General features: G+C 31.9%; 2 protein-coding genes across 2 annotated transcripts; one reads left to right on the forward strand and one right to left on the reverse strand.

The window, feature by feature from the left end:
- LOTGIDRAFT_61640 (hypothetical protein) lies at positions 1-11317 on the reverse strand (the record flags this gene model as incomplete). The annotated part of the gene is made up of 25 exons (XM_009061054.1): positions 1-104; positions 250-405; positions 576-699; positions 942-1037; positions 1366-1542; positions 1775-1932; positions 2292-2380; positions 2695-2827; positions 3145-3281; positions 3711-3795; positions 4639-4895; positions 5226-5469; positions 6154-6292; positions 6587-6671; positions 6912-7046; positions 7349-7423; positions 7592-7714; positions 7916-8063; positions 8405-8528; positions 8952-9073; positions 9278-9429; positions 9634-9800; positions 9999-10057; positions 10493-10565; positions 11200-11317. Coding segments are annotated over 25 exons (3280 nt in total), but the record flags the coding sequence as incomplete, so codon positions are not given.
- Positions 11318-12219: 902 nt separating this feature from the next.
- On the forward strand, positions 12220-19533 carry LOTGIDRAFT_233991 (hypothetical protein). Its single transcript, XM_009061066.1, has 12 exons — positions 12220-12306; positions 12792-12908; positions 13459-13767; positions 13965-14036; positions 14354-14606; positions 14854-15035; positions 15351-15447; positions 15637-15738; positions 16304-16427; positions 16560-18434; positions 18632-18808; positions 18857-19533. The coding sequence occupies exons 5-11, from the start codon at positions 14403-14405 to the stop codon at positions 18775-18777; spliced, it is 2730 nt and encodes a 909-aa protein (XP_009059314.1). The 5' UTR covers positions 12220-12306; positions 12792-12908; positions 13459-13767; positions 13965-14036; positions 14354-14402; the 3' UTR covers positions 18778-18808; positions 18857-19533.
- The last annotated feature ends 2908 nt before the right edge of the window (positions 19534-22441 follow it).

A 22441-nucleotide genomic window follows, 5' to 3' on the forward strand; every position in this document is an offset into this window, starting at 1 on the left:
CTAATTCACTGATCTGACCTTTAACCTTGACCATATCATTTAATATCAGATGAGTTAATACTTGTAATGTATTCTTTCTCACTTGAGCAGATTCATCTCTTAACCTTAAACAATAACATTATTTTGATACATTCAGATTTCTTTTACAACAGCATAGAGTCTATATCTACCTCATCAATTCAAGTACATGTTTCCATAGTTATGTGATAAACATGAACAACTTCTAAGATGAAATAAATTAATACCTACCTGCCATAAAGATGAGGTGTCCAAGGTTCTATTAGATTAGGGAATCTAAAACTAAGATCTCCCAGTGCTATAATAGTATTAGCTCTGATGGCGGGGTTAGGAGATTTCTCTAAGATGGTAAATAATAACTGTAGATGAGCATCGCAAAACTCAGAACTGAAATTTACAACAAGATATCGCATTTTTGTATCACCATAAAAGAAAGTCCACTGTACTCAAAACCTTCTCAAAATAATAAATCAAAGATGTTTGATCATGTCAACAAATAATGATAAAAGAATTCGGATTTAGAGATTTAATGGATCTAAAATGTGAGAAAGTCTTACCTAACCATAGTAAACTTAGCTAAAGCTAATGTAGCTGCAGTACGAAGTTGTGTGTCAGGGTATTTAGTTGAATCAGTACAAACAGCTACTATCAACGGATGTAACGTACTTAATAAATTCTCTCCTGCAAAAATAAACAGAACAATACAACATGGCTACTTTATTTATAATGACACTAAATCATTCTATTCAAATTAAATTGAGATTGGATCTGAATTCTACAGAAATTTACTTCATAAAACATTTTTTTTGAAAAGCTCAATTGGTGGCAAGTAAAAATGTTACCAAGTGCTTAGAGCTGTTGAATCTAATCCTTATAAGGCCGATGCCACAACTGATAACAACTGAAAATATTTGATTAAATACCTGTAACAATATCTGTTTCACAGATTCTACGTATATATTCAGCTTCAGCATCTTCAGCTGCAGCACCAGCTAGTCCTAGTTCATCTTCTATATTCTCTGTTTGATCATCCTATATATATATATATAAATATATATACATAATATACTATTGATAAGGAATTCAGAATGTTATTTGATTTTTCACCTTCAGAACATTTTAAATAGATTTAATCGATTAGATGTTTCACTTAAACAGGATCGAATTTGAAAAACTTTATTAATGATTTAAATTTTGATTCAATTTCATAAATATAGGGAAGAGAATAGTGTAGAATCCAGGTTGATCTGTCGCATAAATTAAATTTAACTCTGGCTTAATGGTAGTTAAATCACTTAGTCATAGAAAATATTGAGTTCAATACCTTAGGTTTAGGTGTAGTCACACCAGATATTCTTGTAGATTTTTTATTAGCTTGTTCTTTTTCTTTCTTTTCTTCTTGTATAGCTCTTCTTCTTTTCATTTCACCAAATACATTACTATCTAGATGTACTAAGTGGCGTAAAGCAACATGGCCACTCACTGACAATAAGCGAGTTAATACTAATGTTGAAACTGTTGATACTTTAGCTTCTGTCTCTAGAATAAAAAATAGATTGCTTTTCTTCTGTCATTGGGATATTAACAAGAACAGTGCATAAATTCATTGCTCAATGAACACTTAAATCTAGCTCTTTTTTTTAAATTATTTTATTTGATTCCACAAACCTTCCCACATGCCCTAATATCAAAGAAAACTGTCATAGTATATACCTTTGTGCGAAAAGAAACCTACCTTCAGTTTGAGAAGATGTACTAGGTTGATCAATATCAATCGACTGATAAGATTTCACTACCTCCTTAGCTATATTTTTAATTATTTCGCCAGCTATAATATCAGGCTGTTCACTCAGTTTATATATTACATTAATAGCTTGTTCAGCAAATGGTACCCAGACCTTTGTTTCTGTATTCCTTACAGCTGTAAATATAGACAGAGAAAAAACATTTAGTTAAATAAGAATTGATATACTACTACTACTTCTAATGCCATTCAAAGATTATATTCAGAATCTTGTTCAGTAATGAAGAAGTGGTTGAGAAATGTGACAAAAACAAACTGATTGGTTGTTTCATTTAACCCATTCTGCTGATGACAGTTTGGTTCTATTAAGATCAGGGATTATAAGTTATGTAAATATAAGAATCTCAGATACAAAAAGATTGGCTTGTGATCATGTTGAATTCGAAATAACCAGTCAAATAAACCATGATTGGTATTAAACATTATCTTGATTTTTTAAGTTATTCAAAACAGAAAATGGAACCATAACTTACAATGTACCAATAAAAATGAAAGTCTTTGGAACATTTCATGACTTTCTGAAAATTTGAATGGTTCTGCTGCTACTTCACCTTTAGTCTGAAAGAAGAATTAAGAATAGAAATACTTTATAAGCTATCCATGACCGCCATTACCATTTCATCAAAGATCTTTGATAAAATACATTCTTAGACATTGAAACAAATATTTTTTTTACAAGGATAACATCTTAGGTTAATGAAAATCCTGTCAAAACATCTGAGGCTATCTTTCTTAATAGCTTCAATTGCATTCAAGGTTCATGATGCTTCGGATTTAGAATGAAATAACGCTGAAAAGTATTGTGCTTCCTTCAACTATAAATATATAGAAAGGGTTCTTAATTTAATTAAAGAGAATTAAAGTCAGCTTACCTTTTTGCCAGCAGCTAGTTTGAGTAAAGTTCTACATGTTATTTGAGCTAATAACATATCAGTTTCAGCTCTCATACCCAATCCTTCATTAACTAATACATCTATATTACTCTTGACTATCTCAGGTTTAGCTCTGAAAATTACAGATTTATACATATAGACTTTTACAGTTTATCACAGAAAGTCACATATTAATACATATATACACAGAAAAATACACAGACACCGGCAAACCATAATCCAATAATAGAAATTGTATTGTTTTGCTAAGATATTTTTAGTTATTTTACCCATCTGAGTCTAAGTAGTTAACCTTATTCTTTAGGTAGGGTGAGTATTACTGTTTAAATAGTAGTTTGTTTAAATTCAATTTTTTATATTCTACCTAATATTGTGTAAACCTATTTTTCTCTATTTACATGGATAATCTCAAAGACATAAAATACGTACCCAGCTATCATAGACAGTAATAATAAAGCAGCTCTACTCTCCTCTATTGTAGTATTAGGTATTTTAGGTATAAATTTCTCCCACAAAACTTGTATAACAGTCTGTCCTATATCATCACTCTTTACAAATTGTTGTATCTATTATAATATAAAACATAGACAATAACATGTTTATATACTCACTTATACGTGCAATTGATGAAAAAAGACACTGTTAAAAAAAGTCACATAACTGCATTGAGACCTTGAGGAACTATTGCATTTTCAATGGTGGAGGAGCCAGGGTTGACTGTTAACAGGACTTACTGCCATACATTGGTGTTGCAATATATGTTCCACATCATATGGGCCTTTAATTTGAAGATCAAGTTTGAATTTGAATTCACCTCATTCTATCATTATATCATAACTTGAAAATACTATAGCTCCATCAATTTTTAATCAATTCAAATAAATAGGTTTAATGGCTAAGCAGAATCTTCCCATTTAACTATTAAATTTGTTATAAATAGTAGGGCTATATCGAGTTCAGTTAAAACTGAAGTAATGTAAGTTAAATCTACTTACCAAGGCATCAAAAGATGTTATATCACCTAAACTAGCACCTTGTAATAAAGCTGATAAATTCTTCACTATAGCCAGAGCTACAGTTCTAAAAACAAATATATGTAGAATGTTGAAGAGAATACCATCTAATATTTTTCCAGTTAAAGACTGGCTATTTGTGAAGCTATTCAACAATACTATATACCAGCCATATAACTTTGTTTCCTCATAGTTATGACCGGTCATCTGAATTTTGCGCATAAACATATCACATCAAAATGAAGACCCTCATGAAATGGCTATTTTTTGGCAAAAAAAGGTCAAAGGTCATTGGATTCAGGAAACTAATAAATTACATTATAAACTACATTTTATTTTTTAAAAGATAGCTTGCCAGGCAAGGTTAAATACGCCCACTGGCAGCTGTCAGAAATGATAAAAAAATCTTTTGTGGCTTAATAATGAATTTTCAAATACAGTAATCTTGAAATCATCTCGAGTCTATAAGTCAAGGCAAAAACCTGAAACAGTTCATCAAATTCAAACATTAACAATACCTCTGAAACTGTTCATCCGATTATGACCAATTACGAACTTGACTGAGATCCCATCAATATATACATGCATACCAAGTTTCATCAAGATCAGATAAAAACTGTAGTCTCTATTGCGCCGACAAGCCAAATTTGACCCTTTTTTTGTAAGTCAAGGGCAATAACTCAGACACAATTCATCCAATTTATTACCAAGTTCGAGCTTGACCAAGATCTCATCAATATATACATGCATACCAAGTTACATCAAGATCAGAAAAAACTGTAGCTTACAAGAAATGTGAACGGACAGACGGACCTACAAACAGGGGCAACGGCAATATGTGTATAAAAAGGCTTACGTCTCCTTTACACGAATCATGAAGAAAAATACTTTCAGCAAAATTTTGACAAACCTTTGATTACCACCAGCATTTGGATTTAAATACAATCTTTTGTAGGCATTTACTACTGATTCTTTTATTGTTTCTTCACTAGACCATATCAATACCAACATTCTTCTTATCCCCAGCATAGTGGCTGTTACACCAAACTCAAATCCTGTGACAAAAAACTCAATAGCTTCAAATACATCACTGGTAGTTTTAGACCCCAGCAGCTGACAAATGATAGGTACAGCTTGTTGTATATGATCAGCAAATGTTGTTGAATCCTGGAATGAAAAGACCAAAACTATTTTGAGAATCTTTGTGAAAGTGAAAAACTTAGTATTTACAATGTCTATTGAATAACATGTTTAAACTATAAGTAAAAACAAACCCTAGCAATTGTTTATCAAGAATAACTATGATCAGGAAACTCCGAACCCATACCAAATTTATATATGCCTTGCAACCCTATGTCATCCGAAATACAATGCAAACACATTTCAATAAATAATTTCATAAATTTTTGGCACTTTCAAAAAAATATACTAGCATAAAAATGTAGCTTTAATTTTAATAAATTTATGAGTACAATATATGAATAAAGGTATATTTACCTTTAAATATTGTACTAGTACTTGTTGTTTGGTGATATCATTTAGAACTGATGTATCTGGTTGACTGGCAGGATCAGATGATAATACTTCTGATTTCTTTTGTACCAAATATATATCTTTTAAACAACTTATTATTCCTTCATTTTCTATCTCAAGTTCTCTTTCACTCTCTTCTTCTAACTCTTCTTCACTGTTCAGATCTTTTTCTCTGAACACCATAATTAAAATTTTATATAAACATAGCCTTTAAAGCATGGAATAGTTTCCTTATCACAGATTTCTTTATATGAGATTAGCAGTTATAGGCTAGAGTACTAGATCGTGTTGAGTAATTTGCCAAATTCTCATTCTTATATTTTTTCAACTTGTGAATTAATATGAGTATTAAAACAAGTGTAATAGAATCCAGAATATAAACTACAGATATAAAACAGAGAAGATTATGTTAACCTGACTAGCTCAGTGAAATAAAGGATGGTAATATAATATCTGTTGTACAGGTTCTGGCAAAGATAAGTTCAATAAAAAGAGACCCATCTTATCAAGACCAATAAAATCAATCTTAAGCTTACTCTTCTGATACATGCTGTTTAAACTGAAATACCATTTCATCTGACCATCTTGTATGAGCTGTTTTTAATGATTGTATACAAGTAGAATACACTTCATCTGTTAATTCTTTATAGATCTTTTCTAACATCCTACAACCAATATTTTAATTTTATTTCATTCACATAAAAGCTAACATTATTTTTCCTGTGAATCAGATACAAATTATTCAATAAAGCATGACTTTCATTGTTGTCGATAAAGCATGACGTTCATTGTTGTCGGTAGTTTGCCTACTTACACAAAGAAATCACAAGAAAATGTCTATGTTCAGCAGAATTTGTTTGGATTTGTCTTCAAAATAAAGTTTTACACTTACTTCTCTGCATTGAGTTCCTCTTGAGTGTTTTCAGTACATGTAGATGGTTCCTCTTCTGGTGTCTCTGCTTCATCTTCATCATGGTTAAAAACATGGTCTCTTAATTTCTTCTCTACTGCCTCCCAACATTCTTCTAGATCTTTCATTACAGCTAGAATATAATAGTAGGCCTATATTAAATATGACATTTCAACTCTGTATGACTAGACTAGTTTGTCTTCAATGATATAATAATATCAATATTAGTATGGCCGAGCAGGTTTTATCCATTAATCAAAGAGAAAGGAATGATATAATCCTTTTTTAAATCTAACATTGGTTGTGGAGCCAAAACTGTAGAATTTCTACATTCATCCGCAACACTTACAGTGAGGTTGATAGAAACGTGGATTACCTATATAAGATGTTATCTATATTAATAACAAATATTTACCACTAATATCGGTTTCTTCTGGAGTCATTTCTTTCAATTTTTCTTTTTCTTTTTCATAACTAGCCTGTAATTCTTCTACTGGCAACTACATCAATTATACAAATAAATAAAAGTTGTTTTTTTTTTTTTTTTGCTTTTTAAAGGCATGTACATCATTAGCATAGACTTACCCCAGTTTAAATTTTGGAGTAACCATAGCCAGGCATTTAGAACTAAACTTTACACAGTCCAAAAGATTATCAATTACAATCTATTACTGACAATGTCAAATCAGGTCTCTTGATACAGGTCATTTTAATTAAATATGTAAATATAATATACTGACCTTTGAAGCAAAAGGATTGTTTTTCATCAAGGCAATCATCAACTGGATAGCATACTTTCTCACTTGTGATGATTTATCTTGTAACCTTCCTAATATTAGATTTACTAAATTTTCTTGTCTTGGAAGAGGTAAACACTGAAAGCATTTCAGGATCAAAAATAAAATTGCTAAAATTGTAATGAACCCATTTGACTACCTTCCTACAAATTTGCAACTTCCCTGGGATCTTTGACATTGCATTTTGACTATACAAAGCTCGTATAAATAAACAAAGGAAAATTTTCGCGATACCATCAACATCTGAGATACGATCTCAAAATCTACTTCCAGGTAAGGTAAGCGATCAAAGTCTAATTAGTTGATCCAGAAAATTGTGGAATAGTAAATAAAATGTATGCGGCTACTCGACAATGATAAAGGTTTATTAATCACTCTACCTTTTCATTCACTATATGTAGCCATATCTGTAATACACGACTTCTAACAAAGGCATTCACATCGTGAATATGATCCTAGATAAAAAGAAAGGAACATTTTTTATGATTTCAGATATAAGCTACCAATCAATTCTAATACAGTTTTCGTCCAATGAAAAAGAGGCATTGCTTTTTGTTTGAATGAAGTTTTAAAAAACACTTTTTGCATCTAATAATGGCCATGATCAAAGAGTTGAATTTTACCTCTAATTTATCAAGAAAACATTCTCTAGTTGATTTTAACTTGTCTTCTAAATTCTCTTGACTTAACACTTTTACTAGCATTTCACCAATAACACTTAATACACCATTTCTTAATGTATAGGACTAAAATAAAATAATAACAATAACATCTTTCATATAGTTTTAATATCAATTCTTATTTAATAAAAAATAGCATTTATTTCTTTGATTTAAAACTCACACATCAAATAGCTTAAAGTCTGAGTTGGGAGCGCTTAAAGATCAACATTTTAACATCATGTAACAGTATTTATATTTGTGGTACTATAAGAACTAAAACCATACCTCTCCATCTAAATGCCCTATCAATACACTGATAGTAGGTAACATGGCCGCTGGTAGTTGATGTGATAATTCCACTAGAAACTGAGCTAAAATTCTGGTACCAGATGTATCTTTAGCAATGTCTCTTGAATCTAATCTACCTATTTCTCTGCAAAATTGTTCAACTTTGTTAAAACAGTTACAAGTTTTAATTGAAGTGTGTCAAAAGTGCTGTTAAGTGCCTAATATCCTTACTAATAATTTGCACATTTAATTTTTACAAAACTTCCTACATATAAATACTTAAACAGAACCTGAAACATGTTACCTATCCAGAAAAAAAAATGCCAAGAGGTTTGTTCAATGAATGAATAGAGTTTTACATCCTACTTTTTGGAAGAGGTTTGTTCAGGAACCAACTGGTACAAAGGATCCTTAACTGTAAACCTTGTTATCCTTGTAAAATATACTTATTTCTTTCTTTTCAGAGTTTCATGTTTCTATATTTACCTCATTAGTTCACTGATAATACTCTTATCTTGATATTGATTAACAAAAATCTCCAGTATCTGTACTATTGGTACTACTAAATGTTCAAAATGTTGTAATAACTGCATAATCTTCAAACTGGCACCTTAAAATATCATTATTAAAATATTGTATAGTAGATGACAGCTCTCATGGCAAGATAACATAGGCACACTGACAGCGTTCTTTAAATTAGAACATTTGACAAGATATCAATCATCACCAGTATGACATATTCTACCTCTAGAGGTTTTAATAATGACCACACAGGAAATGAAACAATAATAACAGAAGTTTTTTTTGCAAAGAACAAACTATCAAAAATCTCGTATCATAAAGTATTATGCAAGTCAAAGATGAATTATTAATTATTGTTTGAAATTGGAAGTTCCAGTCACTTTGCAGCTTGAATAAGAGTTACAGCAGCAGAAATAAACCATTAAGTCTGATATTACTTTAGAAAAAGAAATCAGATCTGGTTAGGAATAATAAGATTTAAACAGATCAAAAGCTGAAACTGTAAACTCACCTAAACTATGGTTATATTTCTTGATTAAAACTCCTAATAATTGTGATATTACATCTCTAATATCTTTAGTTCTAACAATAGCTGGATTCTCTAATAGTCTATAGCAACAGTTACTTACTAGACTGAAAATACATTTATAAAAAAAGGTATAAAAACAAATGAAATACTTTTTCAACAGTCTTCCTCTCTTCAGTTATAGTTGTTGTTAATCGTTAGACAATTAGGTTCCGTGGTTTGAATCCTCCTCAGGGTAACAAAAATGAAGCAGTAACTAAATAAGATATAATGGATTGAACTAAACATTTCTTAATTTGTATTTAACATACTTCACAAACTCTTCTTCTGCTATTGGTGGATCCCATAATCTATTAAGATTAGGTTGTATAATATTGAGTAAGGTTTGTACACCACGCTTCTTTTCTTTCTCCCAGTCTCTACCAGATTTATTGACAGTTGTCTTTTTACTCTTTCCTCGACCCTACAATCATAACATTACATATCAATATCATGACTAATCCTTTCTTTGACTATGACACTTTCACCAGAGATAACTATATTGTTTCGATCAAGGCTCCAATTTTGCTAATCCAATATCTACTTTAGCCTTCTTTAATTCACATGGCATTAGTTTATTCAAAACAGGAAATAAACATTAAAGAAAATATGAATTTACCTTGCCAACGTTAATTTGTATACCAGGTTTAGTATCTTCAACCTCAAACATGTCTATAAACTGACAGATGAGATAACAGGTCATTTTTAAAGTATTTAATAACTGTAATTTGAAGTCTGGTGTTAATTCTGGATCTTCTAAACCATGAGCTATTTCATTTGTAACACATTGTCCAACTACAAAATCAATGGCAACATTCACTTATGATTGGAACACGCATTGTAACAATTTGTATGTTCACCCTCGGCCACTCATTGGAATTCTGCTCATAATTCTCTTCTAATTCATTAAAAACACTTTTACTTTCTATTCATATAAGTATTAGCATTTTCATTTTCATAAAAGTAAATAAGGGAACCCAACTTTAATATTACCTTGAAGAAGAATATCCCACATTTCTTCTTTAATAGCATCTTCAAAATCTTTTTGTAGACTATAAAAAAATAGTATATAGTATTACAGGTATAATAACATCATACCAAATACAGGTTAATAATTATATAGGCGAAAATTTAAAGACTGAAACATGTTCACAAGAATTGTTTTATATGATATTGTTAATTCAAAACACTTCAAGAACTTTAAACATATTTATATAGGTCAAAATTTTATTTACAGCAGTTACCCTAATAAGGGCTTGTCTAACTGGAGATGTGCATTATAGACAGTGACAAATTATTTTATGATCTTTAAAACATAGTAATTGATCAAACAAATTGAAAACAAACAATAATAAATGCAATGAAACATGTGATTCTATTATATATGATTTAATCTTATTCCAATTTATTTATTGTACCAGTACTGTGCATTTGAAAACTACTAAAATACAAAACAGTAAGAAATAAAGAAGTAGATCACAACTTACGACAGGAGGCTATAAGCAGTATCAAAGTGGTTCAAAACAGCAAAATTATCATTTCTCACAGCAAATTTAAAATCTGAAATAATAATTAAATGATATGAGCACAAGTCAAAGAAGTCATAAAACAAGGATTACTCTAACAATCACTTCACAATATTAACAAATGTTTTTTGGAGAATTCAGGTAAAATTTTTCAATACTGTACACTGTTTAAATAAGCTTACTACGTTAAATTTTGTAATTTGAAGTGACATCAATAATATATAATTAACAAAGAAAGAAGAACAGGGAACTTAACTCTCGGACACCCTCAGCTTTAAATCAGGTTGAACTCTTCAGGGACAACTAAGCAAGAGTGAATTTTTAACCTCTATTTATGCTACAATAATGCGGAGGCACCTACTTGTACCTCAGCTTACCGTGACCATGGTCAGATTACTACCCAGAATCCTACACTTTATTAATGTATAATTGTATATTGACAACAGATATGCTTTTATATCCTTGTAAAACCAGGTAAGAAGGATCCTAATGTAAGATTCAAAAGTTATGTTAAAGAGTGGTCAAGGATATACCCACAGACTACATTACCTAGTATGCTATCTTTAATTTCATAATAGTATTTGCATCTTGTACTCTTTACACTTCATTGACAAAACATTTCCTTATATTTCTTTTACAAAACATCAAAAGCTTATGGCTATATTTACCTTGTACAGCTCCTGGTATAATTCTTAATGGTAAAACTTCTTCAACAACATACTGACTGACATTAGTTTTACTTAATAAACAATCTAAATTGATTGGTATAGTAAACTCAAAACTCATTTTGCTAAATCTCTTTTATTTCAGCTTCAAGCTTAAGCCTAAAAAGAAAGGAAAAAGTTTAAACTATTGACAGAACAGTCTAGAAATTGTAACAAATCGTATAATAGCTTATGTTGTGAAAATAATGATAGTTTGTTGTTTGATGATCTTAAATAAAGTTAAAAGTTAAATCATAAAATCATAACATTGGTTTATCAAATTGCTTTAAGTGTGATCAGTCGGATATAAGCTTATGTACATATTATTAGGTTAGGTTTTTGTTGTGAAGATGATCATTGGGCTAACTTGGACCAAAACACACTCTGATCACTTTTTAAAAACAAACTCAGTCCACTGATGCAGTGATGGGCATTTGATCATTGTCATTGAATTGGTGATAATTCGGATTTTAATTATTCATTCAACTAGCCTAATCCAGCCAATTAATCCACTCGTTCTGATATTCATACACACTTGTAAGAACTTCCTTGAGTGGCATTTAGTAATTGATGATATTAACACGAACACAATTATATGGATAACAATTACTTTAATAAATAACTTGCGACGTTTCGACGATGATTCTTTCGTCTTTATCAGGCAATGAGAAATGAGAGAATGTATTTACCCAGAAAATTTTGTGTATTTAAATTAGGCCAGACAGTTTTAAAAAATTGCGCTCATATCCACCATTGATCTGTGTCTTAGCCAATGAAATTGTAGGTTGGTCGGTGCCTCTGAAATAAAATGTTCCAATTTATCTTCAAAATATCAGTTCTCGGCCCTAGAACAAACCGGTTGTATTTACTGTCAAATTTTAATTTTTCAGATTTTTTAGGTGATGCCAATATTCATTTATTACTTTTTTTTTATCCAATAGACATTTCTATATTTTGTAACATCTTCCTTGCGACGCCATATTTGTTTTTTAACAGACGATTTATTTTAGAAATGTTGTGTTTTTATAAGAAATGTTGCTTAAATTATATATTTATTTCATAATTTTAATAGTATTTTTATCTTGTTGGATATGCATCAGCTTTTATACTGCTTTACTTTTATCTGTGACATTTCTTTTAGTTTTAGAGGTCCATGATCGATTCGTTCCGCTCGACGGCACTCATGCTGCGCATTATGGGAATGACTGGGGCGCTACATTCAATAACACACTGTTGAGACGGAAAACCGTAAAGACAAAAATGTTCAAGAATTGGAATCCTTTCAGGAAAAAGTCGGAATTGAGTGGGAGAAAAGACCACCCTCACTGTATAAAACAAGAATCAAAGCCTTCAAATAAAGAAAACAATCAACAACAACAGACCTCGTTTACTGGTCGATCGTCACAATTTTCAAATAAATCGTTTACAGAAAAACATCCTCTTTCTGGTAGTTCTAACCCTCGACCCATAACTTTGGCTAGAAGAGGATCTTTGAAAATAACAAGGGTAAAACCTGAAGAAAGCTTTTTAAATAAATCAACTTTTAATAATTCCAGTTTTAAAAGTGAAAGGAACTCAAATGATGTTTCGATCTTTAATGCTTCTGGGCCACTACTTGGATCACCATTTATTCCTCAAGTGAAACAAGCGTTGGGATTCAATGATACTTTAAGGTAGGATACCATGATATAATCATCTAACTTTGATTCTTGATTTCAATTTCATTTCTTTTCTTGATATTGTCTGTCTGCATTTTAATCTAACAAGTTTTCTACCACACATGTTGGCGTAATATTTAAACAATCAAATCATATCTTCTTGGACTTGATTCTCAATACTAGTACGCCTATAGCAATACCTATTTGACAACATAGAGCTGTATACCACATAGTATAAGCTTAAGCTTACAGTTCCACGATGATAGCCTCTTTGGGTTTCGCTATCTTACAATGCCTCTTTGTTATCAAGAAACAGGTTTCAATGAATGAAAATTGAAGTCTTAACTTTGAATAGATTGACAAAATATAGACTTTGCATCAGATTTATGAAAATGCACATTTATTACAATGATGTGAGTAAACGTACACATGTAAGAACTGTATACTTGGAGCTCTTTAAAAACCAGTGGGTGTTAAGAGTAAAAACAAATCTAATTAAAATTGCATTTACAAGTAATTTTCTGTAATAAATTTTATTGATCAAGCCTATTATTGTTTATTTCAGTCCATTTGGAAGTCCAAGTGCAAATCGATCCCGCATAAAACGATCAAATACTTTTCATTATGCTCCTACACATCCAACATCATCAAGCCTAGGATCATTACCAGTAGTACGTTTAGGACGTAAAGATAAACATGCTGTTGTTGATGGGAGTTTATTAAACAGTCCAAATACTGTTAAAATTGCTCCACCAGATGTGCAAAGATTTCCAACATGTAGACTTACATCAATTAAAGAAAGATCATCCTCGATTGGCTCTCATTCTCAAGCACCAGATACACAAGCTATAGTTAGTGCCTTAAGGGAAGGAAGGTGAGTTAAATGGTGTTTAAGTTTGAGTTGTTTAAGGTAAGCACTTGCCATAAGATTGTGTCGGCAGCTACATTTTCGGAAATCATCATTACAATTATAATTAATGAAGAGATTTTTGTGTAGGCCTCCACGTTAAGTGTTGAAAGAAAGAAAAATATTAAATATCAACATTTTATGCTTTGATTTGCTCTTTACAGAAAACGATCGTTTGTACACCAAGAAGAATCTGTGTTTGATGATATTGATGTCAATCAAAAATCAAAGAGAAGGTAAGGCAATAATCATAATCAGCATATAGTTCTAGGACCAGAAAAGAAATTTAAATTGACATTTGAAAGCAATAATTGTCTTATCTGTGTGTATTTGCTGAAAGATATTTATGTTAAGGAATACTTCAGACACCATGCCAAAGTTTTAAAATGTTGTACCAGTACCTCTTTACGTTTTCTGTTGATTTTCATGAGACTCAAGTTTCTTTTCATGTGCCGAAGTCGGTGCTCTGGCAAGGTCTTCTATCTTAGCTTTTCTGATTTCAATTGAGACATTTCATGAACTGTAACGATGGCTCATTCCTTGTCTATTGTAGGAGACAAGAAAGTAATCAATCAACAGCATCTTCTGCCTCAATACCACCCATGCCTGACAATTTCCCAGACTTAGCTCAATCTGGATATACTTTAACCCCCATAGATAGTGGTGGTGTCAAACGTCCAGCTGCACCTAGTCAAGAACCATTAGATGTCCATGAAATATCTCTTGCTAAAAGACCAAAGAAAGACAACAGAAATGATCCAATCAAGAGTTCTTTACGATCTAGTAAAATCTCAATGTTAAAAGAGGTATTTATTTGTAAAGTCTGTTGTGTGTTTTGCGGTTCAGATCGTTAATTTATGGTTATTTTTCAATTTTAATTGTTAGTATTCTAAAAAGTGAAATGATTTGGTACTTTATTGATATTCTTATATATATATATATAGCTAAACCAAAGTTAAGATATTTACTTAGATTTGTGGAAAGCTTCACTATTTTTTGTCGATATTAGATGTATGGAATACTCATTCTAACTGCTTATGATGTTTTTATCAGACAACAGGAAAGTTACCGACTAGAAGACACAGTATATGTTATCCAACCAGACAAAATGAAAGTAAAATGGAGGAAATGAATGATATTAATGAAGAGGATAATAATAGAGGAAATACTAGTCCAACATCATCAGACGTCAGTATGAGATATTTACGAAATCAACCAACTATTCTGCTTTCTAGGTATTTGTAAAAACTTATTTGAGTTTTCAAGTCCATGTGTGTTCAGAATATTCCGCACTTGAAAGACTCAAATCAACCTCCTATGGCGCATCTGTCGCTGTAATCTCTTATATATATGTTGGTTTGCCCGTTCACGTTTACTTATAAATGTACTTACCAATATAATTATAATCCTCTTTGTATATCTTACGGTACAAAAAATTATATTATTGATATCATGTCTCTTAAAAGTTTTGATGTAAATAATGTTAATGTTATATAAGGGGTTATTGAAATGTTGTGAATGTGAGGTCAATAACAATTGAATTATTTCAGTTTAAAAACAAATGAAGAACTAAGAAAAAGTAATGATGACTTATTTAGTGGTAGTAATAATGATGCCAGTAGCGCTGAAAACAGTATGAATACAAGTGTAAGTATTACATTTGTTTATGTTTATTTTATATGCCCAATGTATTATGTAGTTGATATGACTGTCCACACACAAAGTTTCAAGTTCAGAATGGCTGTAAACAGCAACGTGATTAAACATGCAGCTTGTTATGGGTTATGATTGTTTGAAAAAGCTATGGGCTTTAAGGGTCCCTCTCTTTAATTTCAGTTGAATTCATCAACAAGTAAAAGGCTGTTATTTGATGGAATTAAAAAATCTACTAAGAAAAGACTCTCACTTTATCCAAGTTTAAATACCAGCTTTAAAAAGGTAAACATTGGCAGGTTTTTTTATGCACCCACACATTTATTCTGTCATGGGATTTGTCTGTTCGTAATCACTCATGGATGAACCCTATTGAAAATCAGATGAATCGAAAATTATTTAATGAGTTGATAAAAATATAATTTTTTGTAAGTTGACTTTGAAAAGAAACTCATTTTGAAGACATAACGTGTGCTTATGTTTATATTTTTATCAAAGCAAAAGCTTTTTAGACTAACAGTACTATTTTGAGTCTGCTATTCAAATTCTCATAAAATAGTAGAAAAATTCAAAAAACTTCTTATTTTGCTCAGACAATAATAGCAGAGTTAAAAACTTTGATATAATAGTGCTTTCAATTCAAGTATAGACAGATTGAGATTAATTAGAGCCATAGGTCAATAAAGTAACAGAAAGTATTATTTCTATCATTATTATTTGCTCTTAGCCCTGAATAGATTTGGTACAATATACACCAGATTTATTATTAAGAATTATGTTAAGATTTATGTTTGAATTCAGTCGTGTACTATTAATCAGTATTATTTCATAGGAATTCAATTTAATTTAGGTACCAGTGTCAAATGTGGTGGCTAGTGCTGAAGATTATGAGAAGGATCGTGAAGATGAACAGAAAAGAGTTACTGAAATGCTGAAAGAAATCACAGAAGAACATGAAAATAAGAACAAAAAAGGTAAATTTCTATTTTATCTTATTATTGCAAATTGAAATCTATAATAAATTTATTCTTTGTGTGTTTCAAACTAAATGTTTTCTGTGTCAATATTTTTTATCTAAATTTATTTGATTATGTTTTTTATTTCAGAAGAGAAGTTAAGTGCTACTAAGACATCAACAACTTTACCTCCAACTACAAGTTCTACAGCCACAACAGCTACCATAAGTTTTGGTACTACAAAGCTGCCAGAAGCTTCAAAACCACAAACTACACTAGTAGTCTCTACTGCTGTTACATCTTTGACAGCTAACCCAGTCACTACTACTTCATCCATAGGCAAAACTTTAGAATCAGGAATGCCAAGTTCTTCTTTAGGCCTATCTGCTTTGACTTCAGTAACTAGTCTAGTTAGTACAGCATCAAGTACAGCTGCCACCCCTTCAAATTATACATTTAAACCTGTATTTGGGGCTGCATCCACTGCCACGACTGCTACAACATCTGTAGTCTCATCAACCACTACAACCTCAACACCAACAGGATTCTCAATAGCTTCAGGAGTACTTGGTGCAAGTTCTTTTAAGCTGGGTTCAGGATTCGATGTACCTGTACCAAAAACCTCAAATGTTTTGCCTGGAATTACAACGTCATTATTGACAAGTACATCATCACTTAATGGAGGTTTTAAAACATCTAGTACTACAGCAGCATTTCCCAGCATGAAACCAATTTCAAACACCACCAACCCAAGTAAAAATGGTGGTGGATTCACATTTGGAAACACTTCCTCTGGTAAAGAACAAACACCATCTTTTGCTTTTGGTCATACATCTCAAGCTGTAACTTCAACTCATCAATCAACAGCTGCAAGTGTGACTAATTTTGGACAAAGAGCACAAGCAACTCAAATAAATAGTAACACTGGTCCATCAGTTTTACAGTCAAACTTCAGTTTTGGCCAAAATCAAGCTTCAACAGGTGGGTTTGGATTTGGTGGAGCTACAGCCTTGTCAGCTCTTTCTGCCCTTTCTGGACTTTCATCAGCTCCCCAAGCAACACCTACAACTAACCCTCCACCATATTCCCTGAACGCAGGGGGCCAATTGTCTGGTATAACAAGTGGCATGCCTAAGCCTACTTTTAATTTTGGAAATATTGCACAAACAACAAGCTCTGCATCATCAACATTTGGATCATCAAGCACTAATGAATCAGGAAGTGATTTTGGTGTTAATACATCTGCTTCTACTACTGGAGGGGCTTTTCAATTTGGAGCTCCTATGACTCCTTCCACACCAGCAGCACCACCATCAAATATTAATGCTAAACCTAGTTTTGGTACTTCATCTACTAGTGGTTTTGCATTTGGTCAGAATAAACCACCAACTACCACTGTACAAAATGCAACTGGTTTCTCATTTGGTGGAGGTCAGTTAGCTACTGCTAGTAATAGCACATCATTTGGAACAACTGTATCATCAAAACCTTTTACATTTGGATCTGCACAGCCAGCACCTGGTGGATTTAGCTCATCAAACCCACCCCCAGCCTTTGGATCCACAAACACATCTGCTTCATTTGGAAATAATCAAAGTGTACAAGCTAGTCCGTTTGGAACAGGAAACAATAAAACAGCAACAGGTTTTGGAGGGACAAGTGGCAATACTTTTGGGTCAACACAACCAGCATTTGGCAATTCTCAACAAAACAGTTCAACGTCAGTGTTTGGACAAAGTTCATCTACAACTGCATTTGGAAATAATACACCACAATCCACACCTTCTTTTGGTCAGAGTGGATCCATCTTTGGTACATCAAATCAGAATACTTCATCATTTGGACAGCCAAATTGTACAGTACAATCTTCTAATGCCTCTGTAGCTCCAATTGCCTCTTTCCAGTTTGGGCAAACAACTCGAGCTAAACCAAACATCCCAGCACCAACATTTGGTCAATCTAACACCAGTCAGAATAGTGGCTTTAACTTTGCTGCTCCTGGAAGTAATCCTTCTTTTAACTTTGGTAAGAATTGATTTTCATGTTATCAGATGGCAATTAATGAAATTACTGGTTGGATGTACCTAGGCTTTAATTTCCTTTTGGAACCTATTTTTTCATTTTTACAAGGCAAAATTAGTACAAATATCTCTTACATGATGTGTTATTATCCTGAAAGTTGATTAAATTGTTTTGATATTGTTATTTATCCTTAATTTCAGGTGGTTCGTCAACTCCTGGTACTGGTCCTGCCCCAGCTGGAGCTTTTGGTACACCTACTACTCCAACAAATCTCTTTACTCCTGGATCTGTTAATAGTGCAAGAGTTCCTTCGTCTAGACCTAGACGAAGTCGAACACGAAGATGAACATAAAACATAATTAGTGTTCTAGCTTTAAGTGCCTCTGGATGGATTTTTGCAGATTGATTGAGAAAGTGTTCATTTATTTTGATGTATCCTGGATCTTGAAATATAGATGAGGCTGATCAAGGATCTTCCTTAGAGGGTTGTCATTAGGCAAGATATACAACACATTACTGATTAGTGGATGAGCTTGAATATATATGTAACCCACATTGTGTTTATTTTGTGTCACTTGTCTTGGGGATAGAGATAATTCTCTCTGATATAACAAGATTGCGATTGGTAAATACAGAGAAAAAGCTATGATATGATCTGGAATAAAAGCCAAAACTGTTGCATTAAGGTTTGTAATTAGTGCTAATTTGCTATTTATTGTTATAAAAAATTTGAAGAGATAAAATCATGTCTGAGAATATTTTATTATGATGTATGCTTAAGATTTTCTATGTAATTGAATTGACATATATCTGTAAATGATTTTGTGTGTGTGATATTTGAAATATCAAACAGAAACCTAATATAGGCTTGTTATATACTTAAAGGTTAGAAACATGACAGGGATAAGAGGTTGATAAAAGGTCCTGTAACTGCTCTTATCATTGTTCAACTGTAATTGATGACATCCCAGTTGAGAATAGGTTGATGAATACTGAATTTGAATTAAAAGTATCTTCATGGGAAAATATTGTATGATGTTGTATGTAAAATATCGTATTATTGTAAATTTGATACTGGATTGTACAATAAATAACTTAAATGAATTGACTGAGAAATCTCTTATGATAAACGAACCTGATAGATTTGGTATGGTTTTGAAAAAAATTCATACGCCCATAATGAAGTATTCCTCGTCCACAATCGATCATTAACTAAATCATTAACTTTTATTCGATCATGATGAAACTTCGTATGCATGTATATATTGATGAGATCTCGGTCAAGTTCGAAACTGGTAATAATCAGATGAACAGTTTCAGAGTTATTGCCTTTGACTTAGTAAACACTCATCAAATTTGACTTGTAGGCATGATAGAGACTACAATTTTTATCCGATCTTGATGAAACTTTATATGCATCTATATATTGATGAGATGTTGGTCAAGTGCGGAATTGGTAATAATCGGATGAACGGTTTCAGAGTTATTGCCTTTGACTTAGTAAAAACGAAATTTCTATTGTAGGCACGATAGAAACTACAGTTTTTATCGGATCTTGATGGAACTTGGTATGCATGTTTATATTGATGAGATCTCACTCGATCCTAATTGATAACAATCGGATGAAGGGTTATTATTATTATTATTATTATTATTAAGACACTAATAGAGCGCCATCTTTCACAATATGTGCTCAGATGCGCTGTACAATACAATTCATAAAGTATCAACATATTGGTAAAATTGGCAAATAAGTATAAAAATATAAATGAATAAACGTAAAAAATATGTATAAATATAAGGAATAAAACAATCTATAAATTAAAAGCTTTCTTAAATAAGAACATCTTGAGAAGAGACTTAAAAGTTACTAAAGAAGTGCAGCATCTAATGTTAAAAGGTAAAACATTCCAAAGTTTAGGGGCCTGGATGGTAAAAGAGCGCTCACCGATAGTTAAAAGTCTGGCTGATTTATGTACAAGTAAAAAGTTATCAGATGATGAGCGGAGAGTGCGGCTTGGTGTATACATTTCTAATAGTGAAGATAAATAGTGAGGTGCAATATCGTTTATACATTTAAAAGTTAAAAGGACGATCTTGAATTGGATTCTAAAAATAATAGGTAGCCAGTGAAGGTCAATTAAAATTGGTGTAATGTGGTCGTGATATTTTTTGCCAGTGATGAGTCGTGCTGCTGCATTTTGAACTTTCTGTAGCTTGTTGGTTATGCGCAGAGGGGTACCGATTAATAATGAATTACAGTTGTCTAAACGGGAGGTGATCAATGCTTGTACTAGAGTTTTAACAGAGGAAGAGGGAATATTTTTACGGATTTTACTAATGTTACAGAGATTAAAATAGCACAATTTACACACATTATTTACATGAGGTTCCAAGGTTAAATGCTGATCGAAAATAACTCCAATATTTCTAGCTGACGTGACAGGGGATATTACATGACTTCCTATTGATAAAGATACATTTTCATTAACTTTTGATACAGTAGAATGTATTCAGTTTTATCATCATTTAATTTAAGGAAATTATTGTTCATCCATACACGGATATCTTCTATACAGCATTCAATCTTGGATTTACAAATGTTAAAACTATTATTTACAGAGGGTTTAAAAGATAAATATAACTGTGTGTCGTCTGCGTATAAATGAAAATCGAGACCATGTCTGTGAACTATATTAGATAGTGGAGTGGTGTACATACTAAATAAAATCGGTCCCAATACTGACCCCTGTGGCACACCATATTTCAAACATTTTGCAGAGGAGGATTTATTGTTTACAATAACAGACTGTGAACGATTCGTTAAATATGATTTCAATAAATCTAAGGCTGAACCATTAATTTTGAAATCATTTGACAAACGGTAGAATAAAACATTGTGGTCAACAGTATCGAATGCTGCAGAAAGGTCAAGAAGCAGGAGTATTACACATTGTTTTTGGTCAATGGACAATAAAATATCGTTCTGAACTTTAAGTAGTGCTGTTTCTGTACTATGGTATTGACGATATGCACTTTGATAATTACTTAGAAGATTGTTAGTAGATATATAATCGATAAGTTGAATTGAAATACATTTTTCAAGAACTTTAGAGACAAAACTAAGATTGGATACTGGCCTGTAATTCTTGTCTTGATCGGGATCAAGGGAAGATTTTTTAATTAAAGGAATAACATGGGCATGTTTATATATATCTGGAAAACATCCAGTATCAATGGAATTATTTATAATATCACAGATTGATGGAAGTAATTCAGACAAGCAGTCTTTTAGAAGCCAAGTTGGAAAGGCATCAAGTGAACAAGATTTTGTGGCCATAGAGCGGATTACAGTGGCTATTTCAGTGACAGGCAGAGTTTTGAGGCAGTTCAAAGAATAAGTTGCATCATAACTGTCAACAATATCAACAAAATCAGTATCAATTGCAATGTTAGTTCGGATTTTATCAATTTTAGTCTCGAAGAAATTAGAGAAACGGGTTGGCAGATCGCCATTATTGAATGATGGTAAAATTTTCACACCATGATTATGATCCAACAGAGTATTAACGACTTTGTACAGTTCTTTTTGATTATTTTCACCTTTGTCAATTTTATCAATATAGAAGTCAGATTTAGCCCTTTCAATAAGACGAGTTACTCGGATTTTTGCATTTTTATAAATTTCTCCTTTAAATTGGCATCTCCGATGAGATATATATCATCTAATTTTGAGGAGCGTATTGAAGAACGCAGCACATCCCTGTCCAAAGTTTTGAATTTACGAAATGAACCCAGTTTCCTTTCACATTGAGACTTTCGTATGTTGAGATTAAAATTAACGGGAAAGTGATCAGATAGGAGTTTGTCATTGACGTCTATATTATTAATCAAGTGATCGCTTTCTCTAGTTATTATAATATCCAGTGTATGTCCTCTATCATGTGTAGGGTTGGTCACGTGTTGGGTTAGAGAATGTGTTTGAAGAACTTCGTGAAATCGAACAGTGA

This window comes from Lottia gigantea (genome assembly GCF_000327385.1).
Source record: "Lottia gigantea unplaced genomic scaffold LOTGIsca_46, whole genome shotgun sequence".
Lineage (NCBI taxonomy): Eukaryota > Metazoa > Mollusca > Gastropoda > Lottiidae > Lottia > Lottia gigantea.

What these genes read in the sequence shown, in the direction of transcription:
- LOTGIDRAFT_233991 (XM_009061066.1), top strand. Translation starts at nt 14,403, where the DNA reads ATGCCTGACAATTTCCCAGACTTAGCTCAATCTGGATATACTTTAACC. An exon ending in AAATCTCAATGTTAAAAGAG is followed by an intron (nt 14,607 to 14,853) that starts GTATTTATTTGT and finishes TGTTTTTATCAG; the next exon opens with ACAACAGGAAAGTTACCGAC. An exon ending in CCAACTATTCTGCTTTCTAG is followed by an intron (nt 15,036 to 15,350) that starts GTATTTGTAAAA and finishes GAATTATTTCAG; the next exon opens with TTTAAAAACAAATGAAGAAC.